The sequence below is a fragment of the Hypanus sabinus genome, chromosome 19, assembly GCF_030144855.1.
Source record: "Hypanus sabinus isolate sHypSab1 chromosome 19, sHypSab1.hap1, whole genome shotgun sequence".
Taxonomy (NCBI): domain Eukaryota; kingdom Metazoa; phylum Chordata; class Chondrichthyes; order Myliobatiformes; family Dasyatidae; genus Hypanus; species Hypanus sabinus.
The window spans coordinates 61490797-61509014 of NC_082724.1; the positions used below are offsets into that span (position 1 = coordinate 61490797).

The following is an 18218-nucleotide window of genomic DNA, read 5'->3' on the forward strand; positions in this document are numbered from 1 at the left end:
GTCACCTCTATCTATGTCTTTGGTAGGTCATATTAATGTTGTTAAAATGTATGTTCTCCCTCAACTTTTATATTTATTTCAATCAATCCCAATTTTCATTCCTAAATCTTTTTTTGATTCCTTAGACTCTATTATTTTGTCATATCTGTGGGAGAATAAGTGCTCTAGAATTAATAAAGTTTATCTCCAAAAATTTAAAAAGAGGGTGGCATGGCTTTACCTAACTTTCATTTATATTATTGGGTAGCCAATATACGTTGTGCTACCTTTTGGTCTTTTTCCCATAGCCAACCCGAGTGCCCTAATTGGGTGGCAATGGAGTTGAGTTCCACTAAAGATTTATCTATTTCTGCACTTCTTGGCTGTGGACTCCCTAGTAGTTTGTCCAGAATAATTGTTAATCCTCTTGTTAGACACACTTTGCGTATATGGGCTCAGTTTAGGAAATTTTATGGTTTCCATGCTTTTTCCTTTTCTAGTCCTATCTTACATAATCACCTTTTTTTACCTACTACGTATGATTCAGCATTGCATGACTGGTATAGGAAGGGCATTAGACATTTTGAAAATCTTTTTATTGATAACCGCTTCGCATCTTTTCAACAGCTCTCTGCTAAGTTCAATCTGCCCAATGCTCATTTTTTAGATATCTCCAAATTAGACACTTTATTAATCCTTTAATTCTTAACTTCCCTGAAATGCCTGAGAAAAATGTTATGGATTTATTTCTTTCTATTAATCCACTAGGTAAAGGTTCAATATCATTTATTCATGATAAATTAGCATCCTTACGACGTGCCCCTGTGGATAAAATTATAATGACTTAGGAGCATGATTTAAATATCTCCTTATCTGATGAGACTTGGGACTCGATTCTCAAATAGGTTATGTTATGAAATTCCCGTAACTGGATCACTTACCAGCAAGGATAGAGAGGTCCGTTGAAGTCTGATGGTACTATTTTTAAAAGTCCTTATTCATAAAGGGGCACAAAAATAAGATTAATACAGACATTCAGATAAAATACGTCATCAATACTCAATCTAAAAACGCAGGTATAATAATAATCATCAATTAAGCAATAGCTCTATCGTTTATCTAGGGGATATTGTATTGTCCGATGGAAAGATAAAAGTCACCGTCCTTTCAAGCTGCAGCTCTTTGGGTTTTAAGAGAGAGACGGTTTGAAACTTGCCCGGGTCTTTATGAGGCTAATCCGTTGAGTGGGGGGAGTTGGTTTCCCCGTTGTTAGTTCCAAGTCGTTTTCCGTGGTACCAGCCACCAGCCCCCAGGCAAGGGAACCGAACGCATGTGGCTTCCTTCAAATGGCTTCCCGCTATTACAGGATCGCTAGCGTTTCTTCTGGTGCATCTGAGGGGCTGTCCCTACAGCCCCCCCCCCCCCTTTTATCTTAACTCGCCGGGTAGTAGATGTCAATCAGTTGGGGTGATGCAATCTCTCTCTCAACCAGCCCACTTTGCCCGAGGGCTTGCACGTAGCATAGTCCCCAGTGCACAAACGTGGTCTCCAGGAGACAATGGCCAGGTCTCTCTCTCTCATTTCCTGGGTCCTCTGAGCCAACCCAATAATGCTCTTGTGATTCTCACAAAGGAGGGGGCTCCCCCGCACCCTTCAGCCCCTCAGAGCTGTGGTACATTCATAACACCCCCTTTCTTCAAAGCGTTTTCACCAGCGGTGAAACGAAGTAGTACAGAGTCTTACAGGGTTTTAGAATCTAACACAATACAAAAGTTTTTTTATTCTACAGAGTAATACAGTGATACATTCAATTCATCATCCAAACGGTTAACAATTACAGTGGCATTTCCTTTAATATTTTAACATCTTGTACCTTAAAGTCTTGTAGCATCAGACTTCAACTTAATAACCACCTTTTTTTTTCAGCAACAAAACTAAGGAGTTATGATCTTAGTTTATGTGCATCTACAAAAGTTTATGTGAATACTAATCGTTTCGGTCATTTTCACTTGACAGGCAGGCTTCCAAGGGGGCTGTCTTTATTATTCACAGGCTGTGGCGAAATCCCGTACAACCGGCTTTGCTATTTAAAATGGCATCCCCATTAACCATCACCTCTTTTCCGGTGAGTTCCCACGTGGGAAACTTCAGTGATCTGGCGAGGTAAACTCCCGCCCGTCTTTTCCATAGGGGTTTTTTTACCAACACCGTGTCCCAAACTTAGACCATTTCCACCCAATTCTTTAATTTTACACAGGTGACTAGCCCTCTTGTCAGGACCCTTCAGGCTATACCCTTCGTTCAAGTAGCATTTCGAATTCGGCCTCTTCACACCCCATCCTGGCATAACAATAGAGTGGGGGGCCCCGCTATCTCCCGGCTCACTCTGTAAGCGATCTGCCGGGTTTAAAATTTCTTCATTCGACTTGGGAACTACAGACTTTCTGTTTCCTTCATTAATAATTCTTATCTCCCCATTCTTAAATTCTGCATTAACTTTGAACACACCTTCGAGTACAAACACCGGGGAACTCACACTTCCCCCGGTTACCAAGGTTAACCCTTTTTCCACTGAACCAAGTCTATCTGACCCACAAGGACGGCCGCCCTGTACCACTGGATCAAATACCTCAAACTTTTTCTGAGCTCCGTTACTAGGTTCAGTACCACGTGCATCCCCATCTTGGACACTCAAACAGGACATTGGCCTCTTCCAGGCTTTCAATACCCGTACCCTTTTCAAATTCTAAGTTCCCCGTTTCTCCCAGGTACTCTCTGGGCAACTCCCTTCCGGAGTAAACTCAACCCCGCCGGCTGAAACAACCTCATCTGCCAACCCAGCAGACTTCTTCGAGGTAAGGGCACCCTTTTCATCTAGGGCTGCCCTCATTTCATTATCGGGAACACCTTTAGAAGTTTCAACTTCCTCAAACAGTTCTGCCAAACCAGACAGATCATCCCTGTCCAACTCTGGACCTCTTAACCACTCTATCGGTTCCTCATCTTTATTTTCTGCTTCTAGGACCTTTCTCCTCGCTAAGGGCAGATCTACCTCCGCTCCCTTCCCCTCTTTCACTTTACTACTCTTCGTTTTACCACCCTCTAAACCCTCATGGTACAGGGTCGGTAGAAACGTCTCGGGCAAATCAAAATTGGCCAGATTTAAACTGCACTCATTCTCAGCTGCCTGTCTCGACATGCTGCAAGTAACCGCACATGCGGGATAAATCTGAGACTCTAGGGGCGGGGCCTCAACACTCACCGGCCGGCCGGTCCTCGTCATGGCTGCCCAAACCTTACCACCTGCTAAATCGTTACCGAGAAGGACGTCCGCGTCAGTTCTCGGGAATTCTGATGGCACCCCTATTTCAACGGGTTCAGACACCAGCTCACCAGCTATATCCATAATGACCTCATGTAAGGTCACCATTTCTGTCCTTTTACTTATTCCCCTCACTGCTACCATTCCCGTTTTCCGACCAAATTCTAGTACCTTACTGCTGATCAACGACAGCTCAGCCCCCGTGTTTCTTCAGATTCGTACGGAAATTGGTGGGTCCCCCTTCCTCAAAGACACGGTTCTGTGTGACAGACAAGTCTCAGACCCTTCTCATACTCTGTCTACCCAGGGCTCTCTTGTCGATTTACTGATTACCATGGCACATCCGAGAGGGACTGCTGCTTTCCCTTTTCCCCTCTCCCTCCTCGGAGCAAAGCAACATGCCCGCTCTTCCCACAATTAAAACAGGTCAAGCCCTGAAATCTCTGGCCGTCTGGCCTTTCCCCCTCAACCTTACCACTAGCTCCCGGCAGGACCTCTGCCTCAGCTGGCGGACTTTCTCGATCGCTCCCGCGGTCTCTCGGGGAACTTTTATTCGAGGAAAACTTTGTCTTGTGGGTTAGGGCATATTCATCCGCAAACCTAGCAAATTCTGAGATGGACTTAGTCGGCTTCTCATTCAAATACATCCGGATCTCCTCCGGAACACAACCTTTAAATTCCTCAATCAAAATTAACTCCCTGAGACGCCCATAATCCTCGCCCACTATTTCTGCGGTGCACCAACGGTCCAAGAGCACACCCTTCTCATGGGCAAACTCGGTATACGTCTGATTCCACCCTTTCCGTAAATTTCTGAACTTTTGTCTATAGGCTTCAGGTACTAGCTCGTAACCCCGGAGAATGGCTGCCTTTACTTTGTCATACCTCTCCTCCTCCATGGACAACACCGCATATGCCCGCTGTGCCTTCCCTTTTAACACACTTTGTAACAATGCCACCCACTGTGCCCTGGGCCACTCCTGATTCACTGCCACCTTTTCAAAAAGCAAGAAATAACTATCAACATCTGTCTTCTCGAATGGGGTACTAACCTCAACGCCCGACTAACATCAAACCGCTCCTCTTGGTCCGACCCCTGACCGCGTTGCTCTTGCTTTAACTTCTCCATCTCCAAGTCTTGTTTTCTCTGTCTCTCTGCCTCCCTCTCCCTCTCAGCTGCTTCCAGTTTTTTTTAACTGAAGTTCATGCTCCCTTTGCTTCTCCACTCTTTCCTGCTCCCTTTTCACCTCTAACCCCTTTAGCTGGAGCTCCTGATCCCGTTTCACCTCTAACTCCTTTAGCTGGAGCGCATGCTCCCTTTGTTTGTTGGCCCTTTCTCTCTCTCTCTCTCTCTCTCTCTCTTTCTTGGCTCTTTCTCTCTCTCTCTCTCTTTCTCGGTTCTTTCTCTTTCTCTCTCTCTCTTGGCTCTCTCTCTCTCTCTCTCTCTCTCTCTCTCTCTCTTTCTCAGCTGCTTCCAGCTGCTTTAACTTAATTTCATGTTCCAACCTTAATTTCTCCAACTCTAACTGAGCCGTCCCACTAGCTGGTACCTTTTCAGGGATATTTTCCAATATCTCAGCTGCAAACACATTCTTCTCGATGTAATACTGAGTTATGGCCCTTCGCACCTCCTGCTTTTTCATTGACGACCTCACCTCTGCGAGGTTTAACCCCTTCGCCAAATTTACCAAGTCTGATTTGGTAGCCGCCTCTAGCGCCTCCAGAGTAGGGTTTTCTATAAATTCATCCACGTCCATCTTTGCTGGTTTCCCGTCTGGCTACCTGCATACTAGATCAAAGTTTGGACTTACAAGCCCGATTCACTGGCTCCCCAATTTGGTTTCAAATCGCGAGACGAGAACCCCAATTTTGTTACGAAATTCCCGTAACTGGATCACTTACCAGCAAAGATAGAGAGGTCCGTTGAAGTCTGATGGTACTATTTTTAAAAGTCTTTATTTATAAAGGGGCACAAAAATAAGATTAATACAGACATTCAGATAAAGTACGTTGTCAATACTCAATCTAAAAATGCAGGTATAATAATAATCATCAATTAAGCAATAGCTCTATCGTTTGTCTAGGGGATATGGTATTGTCTGATGGAAAGATAAAAGTCACTGTCCTTTCAAGCTGCAGCTCTTTGGGTTTTAAGAGAGAGACGGTTTGAAACTTGCCCGGGTCTTTATGAGACCAATCCGTTGAGTCGGGGGAGTTGGTTCCCCGTTGTTAGTTCCAGGTCATTTTCCGTGGTACCAGCCACCAGTCCCCAGGCAAGGGAACCAAACGCACGTGGTTTCCTTCAAATGGCTTCCCACTATTACGGGATCGCTAGCGTTTCTTCTGGTGAATTAATTACAATTCAATTAATTACCCTCAAGTGAATTACCCTCTTATTCAATGAAGTTCACAGTCAGGACACTGCAGTGGGCATCAGACACATAGTGTGTGGCACAGGCAGTGTGTCTCACTGTGTCCTAGTATCTGATAAAATCTGACAATATCTGATTCAGTAGTTGAAGCAGTTTTTCCTGTGAATTTTGTTTTAAGCTGGTGCCTTGATTTGTGTGATCCTCACTTGAATCATGGCAGTATTTTGCACGCTGATTTTTTTTTGATGAATGTCGCAGTCTTTGTATAGCACAGAGGTGAGTCACCTTCCCATGATTTGCCTGAAAGTGATAGTGCAGCTTGAAGTGATGTGAACACAAACTGCGCAGTGCCTGACCTAGAAGGACGCTGGCTTGATGAATAATTGACAGCACAGCAGGCATTCAGTGGTTTCCACATTTCTGAATGGAACTGAGTCAGCATGTCTTAGTCCCACTGCAGCCTGTGTCCTGGCTGCCTTACTGTGAAGATACTGTTTGGGCTCGCACTGATGCCTCAAGTGCAAGCAAGTGATTTCATTAACATGTCCTGCTATCAATGATCAGTACAATGTCAGTTGACCATGCTTGATCAACTTCCAACAAAGATTAGAATCAGGCTTTTTAGCACTGACATAATGTGTGTTGTGATTTTTTTTGTGTGTTCTGCCAGCAGGACAGGGCAATACATCAAGAAATTACTATAGATTACAATAGGAAATATAACAATAAGTAAAGAGCGCAAGAAGAGAGTGAAACAGTGAGGTAGTGCTCATGCTCTCGTCTCCTTGCTATCAACAGGGAGGAGGTACAGGTGCCTGAAGACACACACTCAAGGTTGTAATTACTGCCAAAGGTGCATCTATTAAATACTGACTTGAAAGGACTGAATACTTATGCAATCAATTATTTTGTGTTTTATATTTGTAATTAATTTAGATTAATTTGCAGAGATCTGTTTTCACTTTGACATGAAAGAGTCTTTTTCCGTTGATCGTATCAAAAAAGCCAGATTAAATCCATTGTGATTCATTGTTGTAAAACAATAAAACATGAAATCTTCCAAGGTTTTGTAGGAGTTCCTGTGCCAGGCTGTGATGCGACCAATCAGAATACTTTCCACTGTGCACCCGTGGTAGTTTATCAGTATCTCTGATATCATGCAGAACCTCCTTAAACTTCTAAGAAAAGAAAGAGGCTGGTGTTTACCACATACTCTTGCAACATATATCCCCTCACATAAACCCATCAATTGTCCTTATTGTTGTATCTATTTGCCACAAAGCTTGACCAAGGCAATTTGTGGTAAACATTTAGCCAGCCAATCCACATATCATTGCAAGGAGGGAGGTCAATGCTTTAGGAAAAGCTTCTTCCCTTTGCCATCAGATTTCTGAGCAGTCCATGACCACTACCTCACTGTTTTGCTCCCTTTCTTAACCTTATTTATTTTTTATATATTTCTTATTGTAACTTATATTATGTTTTATGTATTGCACTATATTTCAGCTGCAAAACAACAAATTGCATGATACATATCAGTGATAATAAACCTAACTCAGATTCAAGACCATTCAGAAATCAGGCGTAACTGTTACCATCAGGAAGGAGGTACAGAAGCCTGAAGTCAGGGGATGAAGCTGTTCCTAAAATGTTGAAAGTGCGCCTTCAGGCTCCTGTACCTCCTCCCTGATGGTAATAATGAGAAGAGGGCATGACTGTGTGGCTAGGCTTAGCTCAAATACCATCTATAAATTTGCTGATGATTGTTGGTAGAACCTCAGATGGTGACAAGAGGGTGCAAGATATGCCAGCCAGTTCAGAGGTGTTGCAGCAACAATCTTGCACTTGATGTCATTAAGACTAAAGAGCTGATTGTGGTCTTTAGAAAGGGTAAGATGAGGGAAGACACACCAATCATGATAGAGGAATCAGAATTGGAAAGGGTGAGCAATTTCAAGTTCCTGGGTGTTAATATCACTGAAGACCTAACATGGTCCTAACATATTGATGCAGCTATAGAGAAGGCAAGACAGCAGCTATATTTCATTAAGAGTTTGAGGAGATTTGGTTTGTCACCTGAAACACTCATAAACATATTCAAATGCAGCAGGGAGGGCATTCTGACTGGCTCTGTCATGGTCTGGTATGTGGGGGGGTGGGGGATGGAATGCTACTGTAGAACCATAGAACACTACAGCACAGTACAGGCCCTTCAGCCCTCCATGTTGTGCCGACCCATATAATCCTTTTTAAAAAGTACTAAACCCACACTACCCCATAACCTTCCATTTTTCTTTCATCCATGTGCCTGTCCAAGAGGCTCTTAAATACCCCTAATGTTTTAGCTTCCACCACCATCTCTGACAAGTCATTCCAGGCAGTCAAAACCCTCTGTGTAAAAAAAACTTACCCCTGATGTCTCCCCTAAACTTACCTCCCTTAATTTTCTACATATGCCCTCTGGTGTTTGCTATTGGTGCCCTGGGAAACAGGTACTGACTATCCACCCTATCTATGCCTCTCATAATCTTGTAGACCTCTATCAAGTCCCCTCTCATTCTTCTACACTCCAAAGAGAAAAGTCCCAGCTCTGCTAACTTTGCTTCATATGACTTGTTCTCCAAACCAGGCAACATTCTCGTAAATCTCCTCTGCACCCTCTCCATAGCTTCCACATCCTTTCTATAATGAGGTGACCAGAATTGAACGCAATACTCTAAGTGCGGGCTCACTAGAGATTTGTAGAGTTGCAACATGACCCCTCTACTCCTGAACTCAATCCCCCTGTTAATGAAGTTTAGCATCCCATAGGCCTTCTTAACTACCCAATCAACCTGTGCAGAGACCTTGAGGGATGTATGGATTTGAATCCCAAGGTCCCTTTGTTCATCCACACTCTTAAGTAATTGACCATTAATCCTGTACTCAGTTTCCTGGTTTGTCCTTCCAAAATGCATCATCTCACACTTGTCCGGATTGAACTCCCATCTGCCATTTTTCTGCCCAACTCTGCAGCCCGTCTATATCCTCTTGTAACCTTCGACCACTTACAGCTCCATCCACGACTCCTCCAATCTTCATGTCATCCGCAAACTTACTCACCCATCCTTCCACCTCTACATCCAGGTCATTTATAAAAACCACAAATAACAAGGGTCACAGGACAGATCCCTGAGGCACTCCACTAATCACCGACCTCCAGGCAGAATACTTTCCTTCCACAACTACCCTCTGCTTTCTTCCTTTAAGCCAATTTTTTATCCAAACAGCCAAGGTTCCACTTATCCTGTGCCTCATGACTTTCTGGATGAGTCTCTCATGAGGGACCTTGTCAAATATTTTGCTAAAGTCCATGTAGACCACATCCACTGCCCTACCCTCATCAATTTCTTTTGTTACCTCTTCAAAAAACTCTATCAGTCTCATGAGGCGCGATCTTCTCTTCACAAAGCCATGTTGACTATCCATCAGTAGACTGTACTTCTCCAAATTCTCGTAGATCCTATCCTTAAGAACCCTTTCCAGTAGTTTGCAGACCACTGACGTAAGAGTCACCGGTCTATAGTTCCCAGGTTTCTCCCTATTACCTTTTTTAAACAAGGGAACTACATTTGCCATTCTCCAGTCCTCTGGCACTTCCCCGCAGCCAAAGAGGACTCAAAGATCATGGCTAATGCTCCTGCGATCTCTTCTCTCAATTCCCACAACAACCTGGGGTGTATCATATCCGGCCCTGGGGATTTATCAATCTTAATGTTTTTAAGAAGATCCAGCACTTCTTCTTCCTTAATCTCCACATTGTCCAGCACACAGGCCTGGTCTACTTCGACCTCATCCTGATCAAGATCCTTTTCACTGAAGCAAAGTATTCATTTAGGACCTCCCCAACCTCCTCTGCCTCCAGGCACATGTTGCCCTCTTTATCCTTTAGTGGTCCCACCTTTGTTCTCGTCATCCTCCTATTCTTCACATACACATAGAACGCCTTGGGGTTCTCCTTAGTCCTACATGCCAAGGCCTCCTCATGCCCCTTCGAGCTCTCCTAAGTCCTTTCTTTAGCTCCTTCCTGGCTACCCCATATTTCTCATAAGCCCTTCCTACTTCCTGCTTCGTATATCTAACATATGCTTCCTTTTTCCTCTTGACGAGTTACCTCACATGTTTCGTCAGCCATGGTTCCCTTTTCCTACCATTTTTTCTTTGCCGCAGTTGGACAAACCTATCCTGAACCCAGCTCAAGTGGTCCCTAAACTTCTCCCACATTACTTCTGTGCTTTCCCCTTTGAACATCTGTTTCCAATTTACTCTCGCTAGTTCCTGCCACATCCCTTCAAAGTAACCCCTTCCCCAGTTAAGCACTTTACCATTTCGTCTGATTTGATCCCTTTCCATAGCTATGCTGAAGCTAAGAGAGTTGTGGTCACTCTCACCAAAATGCTCCCCCACCAAGAGGTCTGTCACCTGACCAGGTTCATTACCCAGAACTAGATCCAGTATGGCCTCTCCTCTTGTCGGCCGGTCCACATACTGTGTCAGGAATCCTTCTTGAACACACCTAACAAATTCAGCCCCATCTATCCCCCTTGCACTCAGGAGGTGCCAGTCAATATGAGGGAAGTTGAAATCACCCATAATTACTACCCTGTATTTCCTGCACCATTCTAAAATCTGCCTGCTTATCTGCTCTTCGGTGTCCTGAGGGCTACTTGGGGGCCTATAGACTACTCTCAGCACAGTGATTGATCCCTTCCTATTTCTGACTTCCACCCAGACTGACTCCGTGGACACTCCCTCTGGAGCGTTCTCCTTTTCTATAGCCGTGATACTGTCCCTGACCAGCAATACCACTCCCCCCACCTTTCTACCTCCCATCCTATTCCTTTTAAAACACTTGAACCCTGGGACCTGCATCATCCAATCGTTCCCTTCCTCCAACCAAGTTTCAATAACAGCCACAACATCGTAGTTCCACATACTAATCCATGCTCTTAAGTTCATCCTCCTTGTTCCTAATACTCCTAGCATTGAAATAGAGACATTTCAACCCCTTTAACTGGCTACAATTATGTTCTGTTCCCTGCCTGTCCTTCCTCATCAACTCAGAACTCTTAGCATCGTGCCCTTGTCCTTCTACCTTAATCCCTATACAGGATTGAAGTAAGCTGCAGAGAGTTGCAAAATTAGTCAGCTCCATCATAGGTACTAGCCTCCATAGTTTCCAAGATATCTTCAAGAAATGGTGCATCCATCATTGAGGACCGCCACCACTCAGGACCTGCTCTCTTCTCACTGTTACCATCAGGAAGGAGGTACACAAGTCTGAAGGCACATGACGTATGCTGGTGATGTTAAAACTGACTGATTCTGGATGGTGATGGTCCTTCATGATTCAAAGGATTCATTTCTTATCAAAGCATACAGCTCTGAGAGTCTTCACCAGATGGCCACAAAACCAGGAAATAAAAAAACAGCAACATGATCATCAGCCCCCAAACCCCCTCCTCCACACAAAATGCAAAAAGAACGTCAGTCTCCAAACCCTCCTCATTCTGCACAAAGAAACTAACAAAAAAACAAAATCGAGACCCAGTCATCCCCTCTCCCCACACCACAAGAATATCGACCCCCAAATCTAAGTCCCCCTCTCCACACTAGAAAACACAGCTGATAAACACAGAATACAAAAAAAAACCGAAAGGCTGGAAAAAAAAAGTCTGTAGACTATAGTCCAAATCCATATCAATATCACAAATGCAGAAAATCTTGGTAATGTCCTCCGGGCACAGCGCCAGGCCACACAGGCTCCCCTGTACGGCAACAGAGTGATCCCACCAGCGATCAGAATGCAGGCACTTTGCCTTCCACATTCACCTCGATGTTTCAGTCTCCCTTGTCGCTTTAATCAGCGAACATGGGAAGTTTAACGGAGGTGAACATCACTTCCACCCACTGCAGTCTCCTCGCCTCGAGGCCCATGCTCGCTGCCGCTGCCTCCCAGAATCCTCTCTGAGAAGGCAGTGCACTGGATCACCAGACGATCTCCAAACTGCAAATCACAGGCTCCAGCAGCTCCAGAAACACATTCAAGATGAAAAATAAATTAAATTAAAAGACATAAAAGAAATGAAATAAATAGTTCTGTGGTCTATCCAGATGAGTGTGTTGTATGCAGGCACTATCTTATGGAATTCATAGATGGAATAATGATGGACAATAATAATATTTACACACAATGTTAAATTATTTAACGACTGGTTAGAGAACATTCTTCCTCTTTCCTAAACCCCTAGACCTGGCCATTACCCTCATATACAGCCTGATTTCTGCTCCTATTTTAGTCTTACCTAATCATCTGATTAAAAAGAAAATGCAACAGGATTTACTAGACTGTCATCCGCAAAACCTAATTACCTCTCTGATCCAAGTCACCAGCTCATCTCACACTTATAACAATGCACAAGCCCCATGTGTCCACACCAGTGGAGCAACCCCATCGTTCCCATTCCTCCTCTCCTTATCACTGTCATCCTGAAGCTTACTTACTTTCTCACATCCCCTTTGATCCTTTTTGTCACCAGCCTACACTAGTCGTCATTTACAGTAACCTCTTAACCCACTGGCCTTCTCTGAGATGTGGAGCACCCAAAGAAAACTAATGCAGTCACAGAGAGAATGTGACGACTCCTCACAGGCGGCACCCAAAGGTATGGTTGAATCCAGGTCAGCAGAGTTCTAAGGCATCACAAATCCACTATGTTTTGGCAGACTTATGTTTATAGGCTCTTTGCAAATTAACTCATTGTGAATGTATAAGGTAGGAGTCACTCACTGTGCAAATGTTCTGATAAGTTGGTGTGGTAAGGATTACACACTGTGTGTGAGTGCTCATAATTCCTGCTTATTCAATGGGGTCATTCTCTGTAACGTTAGATTTCCTGTTTGTCCAGCAGGCCAGGTTATTTTTAAATCTCTCTCCATTAAGATGTCCTTTAATGATTGTTTCAAATTATTCAATCTTTACTGATGTCATCAGTAAAACAATAGCGATGCAAGTTATTGATTTTGATATGTCGGATTGAAGTAGTTGTCATTCATGTTCTTCCGGTATCAGTACGGAATGATATCACTGATCACACATTCTCTTCTGGCCCTATCAGCACACTTCGGAGCCCTGGGATCCAAGGCTGTAGCACAACGGGAACACATCACCCCACTTTGTTGTGTTGTCTTTGTTTAGAGGGACACTCTGCTGCAGTGGAAACTTCCCATTCAGCTTCAGATGTGACTGCAGGCTACTTAAAACACTTTCCAATGCCCTCAGTGTTATAACTTACTTTAGCCAGAGGGTGGTGAATCTTTGGAACTCATTGCCACAAATTGCTGTAGAGACTGTCATTGGGTACATTTAAAGTGGAGATTGATATGTTATTCGTTAGTAAGGACATCAAAGGTTACAGGGAGAAGGCAGGAAAGTGGGGTTGAGAGGGATAATAAATCAGCCATGATGCAATGGCAGAGCAGGCTCAATGGGCTGAATGACCCAGTTCAGCTCCTATGTTTTGTAGTCTTACTGAAACTGGAGCACTTAAGGAAAGCCCTTGGGGTTGTACGGAGAACATGGAAATTCTACAGACAGCACCAAAAGTCACAGTTCAAGCTGGCTCTCTGACATTGTGAGGCAGCAGCTTTCCTTTGTGTCTGTTGGTGGTGTTAGTCTGACTGGAGTGTTGAGGGTGTCATGTAAGCTGTGCCTAAGGAACAAAGTTTGGCCCAATGCATTTTTTTAGTTAAAATGTATCTCTCTGTATGAACAGGGAATGTGCTGGCAGATTTAGAGCAAAATGGTGTCCCATGTTCAAAATTTAAAGTAAGTTTATTATAAAACTATGTATGTGTTATAATATACGTACTACCTTGATAGTAAGTCTTTAGGCTGTAGAATCAAGTCAGAAGTGAGTTAACTTATCCATGCCAGTTCAGAAATCTTATGGTTGTAGGGTAGTAATTGTTTCTGAACCTAATGGTTTGTCTTCTGTATCTCCTGCCAGATTGTGGTAGTAAGAAGAGAGCACAGCCTGCATGGTGATTGTGTTTGATGTCAGATGCTGCTTTCTTGTGGCAGGACTCAGCACTTATTGTAGATGTGCTCAATGGTATTGAGGGCTTCACTTGCTGATAGAATGGGTTGTATTACACCACTTTTTCTAGCCTTTTCCATTTCTGGGTATTGGTGTTTCTGTAACAGACAATGATGCAAGCAGTTTGGATACTCTCCACTGGGCATCCATAGAAGTTTGTCAAAGTTAAACATGTCATGCTGAATCTACGCAAACTTCTAAGAAAGTCTTTCTTTCTTGTGATGATATCTATGTGCTGGTCCCGGGATAGATGCTCTGATATGTTGATGCCAAGGAATCTAAAGCTACTGACCTGCTCCACCTCCATTCCCTTGATGAGGACTGGCTCATGGATCTCTGGCTGCTTCTTTCTGTAGTTTTTCTTTCCTTGGTTTTTCTGATCAGAATCTGAATCAGATTACTGCTGCTACTCGAGCTGCCCCTAGGCACCCCAGGTGATGTTATTATTTATTTAGATATTATTATTTAGAGATACAGCACAGAACAGGCCCTTCTGGCCCATGAATTTCCATATGCTCATATATCCTTTCACTAAGAATTTTCTCCAGCAATTTCCCTACAATTGTCATGAGACTCACTGGTCTAAAATTTTCCCTTGTACCTTTCTTAAATAGAGGGCCGACATTAGCCATTGGCCAGTCCTCTGGGCCCTCACCTGTGGCTAGAGAGGAGATGAAGATACTAGTGAAGGGCCCAGCAACTTTGTCTCTTGCCTCCTTCAGTAACCTGAGGTAAATCCCATCAGGGCCTGGGGACATACCCACCTTGATACTGATTAAGGGGCCCAACAATTCCTCCTCCTCGATCTCTAAATGCCCTAATGTACTTATGCACTCGACACTCATCTCCAAGTCCTTTTCCTTGAACCAAAGTACTCATAAAGTACCTCACTCATTATCTCCGCAGCCAAGGAAATGTTCCCCCTTTATCTTTGAGTGGTCACATACTCACCGGTTATCCTCTTGTACTTGATGTATGTACTGAGTGCCTTGGGATTCACCTTAAGCCTACTTGCCAGGCACTTTTCATGGCCCCTCCTGACTTACTTGATTCCCTTCCTTTTCTGGCTTCTTTATACTCCTCGTGTTTCATTTGATCCTAACTTCCGAAGCTTTACATACTTTTTCTTCTTGACTAAATCCATTACAACTCTAGGCATCCACATTAAGGTGGATATATCCCCAGGGCCTGACAAGGTGTTCCCCTTGTTTAGAAATCACAGGGGTCTAGTAGAGATATTTAAAACATCCTTAAAAATAGGTGAGGGGCTAGAGGATTGGAAGTGGCTAATGTTCTGTTGTTTAAGAAAGGCTCTAAGAATATGTTGGGAAATTATAGACCAGTGAGTCTGACTTCATTAATGTGTAAATTATTGGAAAATTACATAATTATTGCCATTTTACATAATAAAAATCATCAGCAGAAAACTCATTGTGGCCATGTTCAGTTGCTCTGATTAAGCTATCCCTGAGCAGCAAAGAGTTCACCAAATAGTTTTCAAAATGACGGCTGCAGACTGTCTTACAAAATGGCTGCCTCCATTCCTGCAACCATGTGACAAGAACAGAGACTTTTGTTTTGTCTGTTTCCATTGTTCTTTCCTCATTCCTGTAAACTGATTTGTAGATCTTATACCAATCTTAATAAGATTAACTAATCTTATAGAGTTTTTTTGAGGAAGTTACCAGGAAAGTTGATGAAGGCAAGACAGTGGATATTGTCTACATGGACTTTAGCAAGGTCCCACATGGGAGGTTGGGCAAGAAGGTTCAGTCACTTGGCTTTCAGGATCCAGTAGTAAAGTGGATTAGACATTGGCTTTGTGGGAGAAGCCAGGGAGTGGTAGTAGATGGTTGCCTTCTGACTGGAAGCCACAGGGATCGGGGCTGGGTCTGTTGTTGTTTGTCATCTATATCAACAATCAAGATAAGTAAACTGATAGTAAACTGGATCAGCAAATTTGCAGTTGACATCAAGATTGGGGGCTTAGTGGACAGCAATGTTGGTTGTCAAAGCTTGCAGCAGAATCTAAAGTGCGAGGTGTTGCATGTTGGGAGGGCCAACTAGGGTAAATCTTGCATGGGGAGCAGTAGAGTACTGGGGAGTGCGGTAGAACAGAAGGATCTGCGAATACAGATCCATAATTCCTTGAAAGTGGCATCACAAGGAGAATAGAAACCTAGGAGGCCATTAACCCTATTAGCTTGCCTGGACCAATCAAAGAAAATAACTGCTGACTCAAGCCCAAACTTGGGCAGTCAGTCTGTCACCTTGTAGCAAGTGATAGGTGAGTATTTATCAGGATTCTGCTCCATTCTGTTGAAGGTTTTATTAGCTCATTCACCTTTCCAGAAAGTGCATTCTAAGCCCTCACTACTTTGGGTGTTGAATTCAATGTTTCCAAAACTCAGGAGCATCCTTTCATCACAAGGTCAGATTACTAACCCTACTTGGAATGTGTCAGGAGATGGAGGTGAAAAACATTCAGGCCTGGATTGATCAGGCTGAATAATGCCTGTACTCACAAGAGTGAGAGACCATCTCACTTTTCTAAAATGTGAGACATTTGGAGACTGTCGATAACAAGATGGGAATCACCTTCCCGTGACATTATTGCCATCACCAAGTGCCCTTGTGTCAACACCTGGGGCAGGGTGAAGATGGTGCCTCTGATATAAATAATGAGGCTATGACAGCAGGTCAGGGATATTCTGCAGTAAATGACTTACTTTCTGATTTCCCAAAATCTTTGAACTGACTACAGGCTATTCCAGGAACAAGATCAATGAATCCAGCTCCAACCACTTTCAAGAAACTTAACATCATCCAGCACACATCAGCCCACTTAATTGGCTCCTGTACAACCATCCTAAACTTTCATTCCTTCCACCCTGGCCCAGCAGAGCCTGCAGTGTGTACCATCTACACAATGTGCTGGGGTTACTCACACAGACTACTCTGACAGCACCTCCCAAAAACACCAACCTATGCAAACAAGAAGAGCCATGCCCATGGAAACACCAACTCGTGCAGATTCCTGTCTTGGAAACAAATTGCGACTGAATCTAAATATTGGAACATCCTATCCAGCAGCATCTTCACTGGATAGAAGGCAGCGGTTAAAGCACTTACTGTAGAAGATTAAGGAGGTGGTTAGAGTCTTTTGTTGACAGTAACTATTGTTTGCCTCAAAGACTTGAAAACTTGGCACATTGCCCTTTATCTTGAGTCCTGATCAGAAGCGGCAGCTTCCCACCTTTCATGTGATGAAAATGGTTTAGTAGCAATTCAAAAATCAACCTAAAGGAAGGACTGCCATTTTTATAGTTTACCTTAGCATCTCCTCTCTGGTTGGTATGTTTAAATTAGTTTCTTTTGTTAGTACCAAGTTTTAACAGTGAGGTTCCTCAAAACTAGCAGATCTTTCCCAGGGAAATCCTTCACTACATTCCGAATGTTGCAAAAGCTTTGACAGGAGGGTTGGGGTGGGGACTGTATGCACCGCTGCAAGCTGATTATTATAATATCTTTCTGTTTTCTTGCAGCCCACCAGTGAGGAAGATCTGTGCCCCATCTGTTACGCACATCCAATCTCTGCCATCTTCATGCCGTGTTCTCACAAATCTTGCAAGTAAGTCCAACTTGACTTATGCATGACCACATTATGCCACAGTGGCCTTGGTCTTGTCTGTAATCCTTACCAAGAATATTCGGCTCATTAACAAGTCAAATGTCTCAGAATCATGCTGCCCTTATGCATTTCCTGTTAACTTAGTCACCGCTCTTTCTCTATATAACATTTCTCTATTTCTCCTAAGTGCATGAAACCCGCAGCTCACATAATGTACTAATATCTCCTGCAGTGGATCCACAATATACCCATTCAGTACAGTACGGTATGGTAATCCCATTTTGCTCATTTCACTTGTTTATTGACTGTCGTGTAATTTCCTCCAACTCCATTTCTAAACGAGTTCAAATTGTGCTCGTTTGTGCATTCCCTGTTTCTTTCGATTCCCCATGGATGGCTGTACCCTCAGCTATACTGGAACTTGCACATTGTAAACATTCACTTTGACTAAAATGTTCACTAAAATGCCCGGTGTTAGGTTTCTCTTTGATATCTTCCCTGTGAAACACTTCTGGGATATGTTGTTTGTTTAAAGCGGTTATGACTGTTTTAACTTTAATGCCTGTTTTCATCATTAAGTCTGGTATTCATTAGCCTAACTAAAACTATCAGTCTTTCTGCATTGGTCTGTGCCTCATTCATTAGAATCCTTTCCATTTCAAGACTTTCTGCAAACTTGAAGCTCCTCTCTAAAGTATCGTTAGCTTATGAACTGCATCCTTAAGACACAGGAGCAGAATTAGGCCATTCAGCCCATCAAGGAGCATTCATCTCAT

At 43.5% G+C, this 18218-nt stretch overlaps 1 protein-coding gene across 2 annotated transcripts in view; it reads left to right on the plus strand.

The window, feature by feature from the left end:
* Positions 1 to 18218, plus strand: part of LOC132377967 (E3 ubiquitin-protein ligase RNF123) — a 428887-nt gene that overhangs the window by 402958 nt on the left and 7711 nt on the right. For both annotated transcript variants that reach the window (XM_059944516.1, XM_059944515.1), the window contains one exon: positions 17357 to 17442. In XM_059944516.1, coding sequence (XP_059800499.1) covers positions 17357 to 17442 — 86 coding nt within the window. The remainder of the gene's footprint in view (positions 1 to 17356; positions 17443 to 18218) is intronic.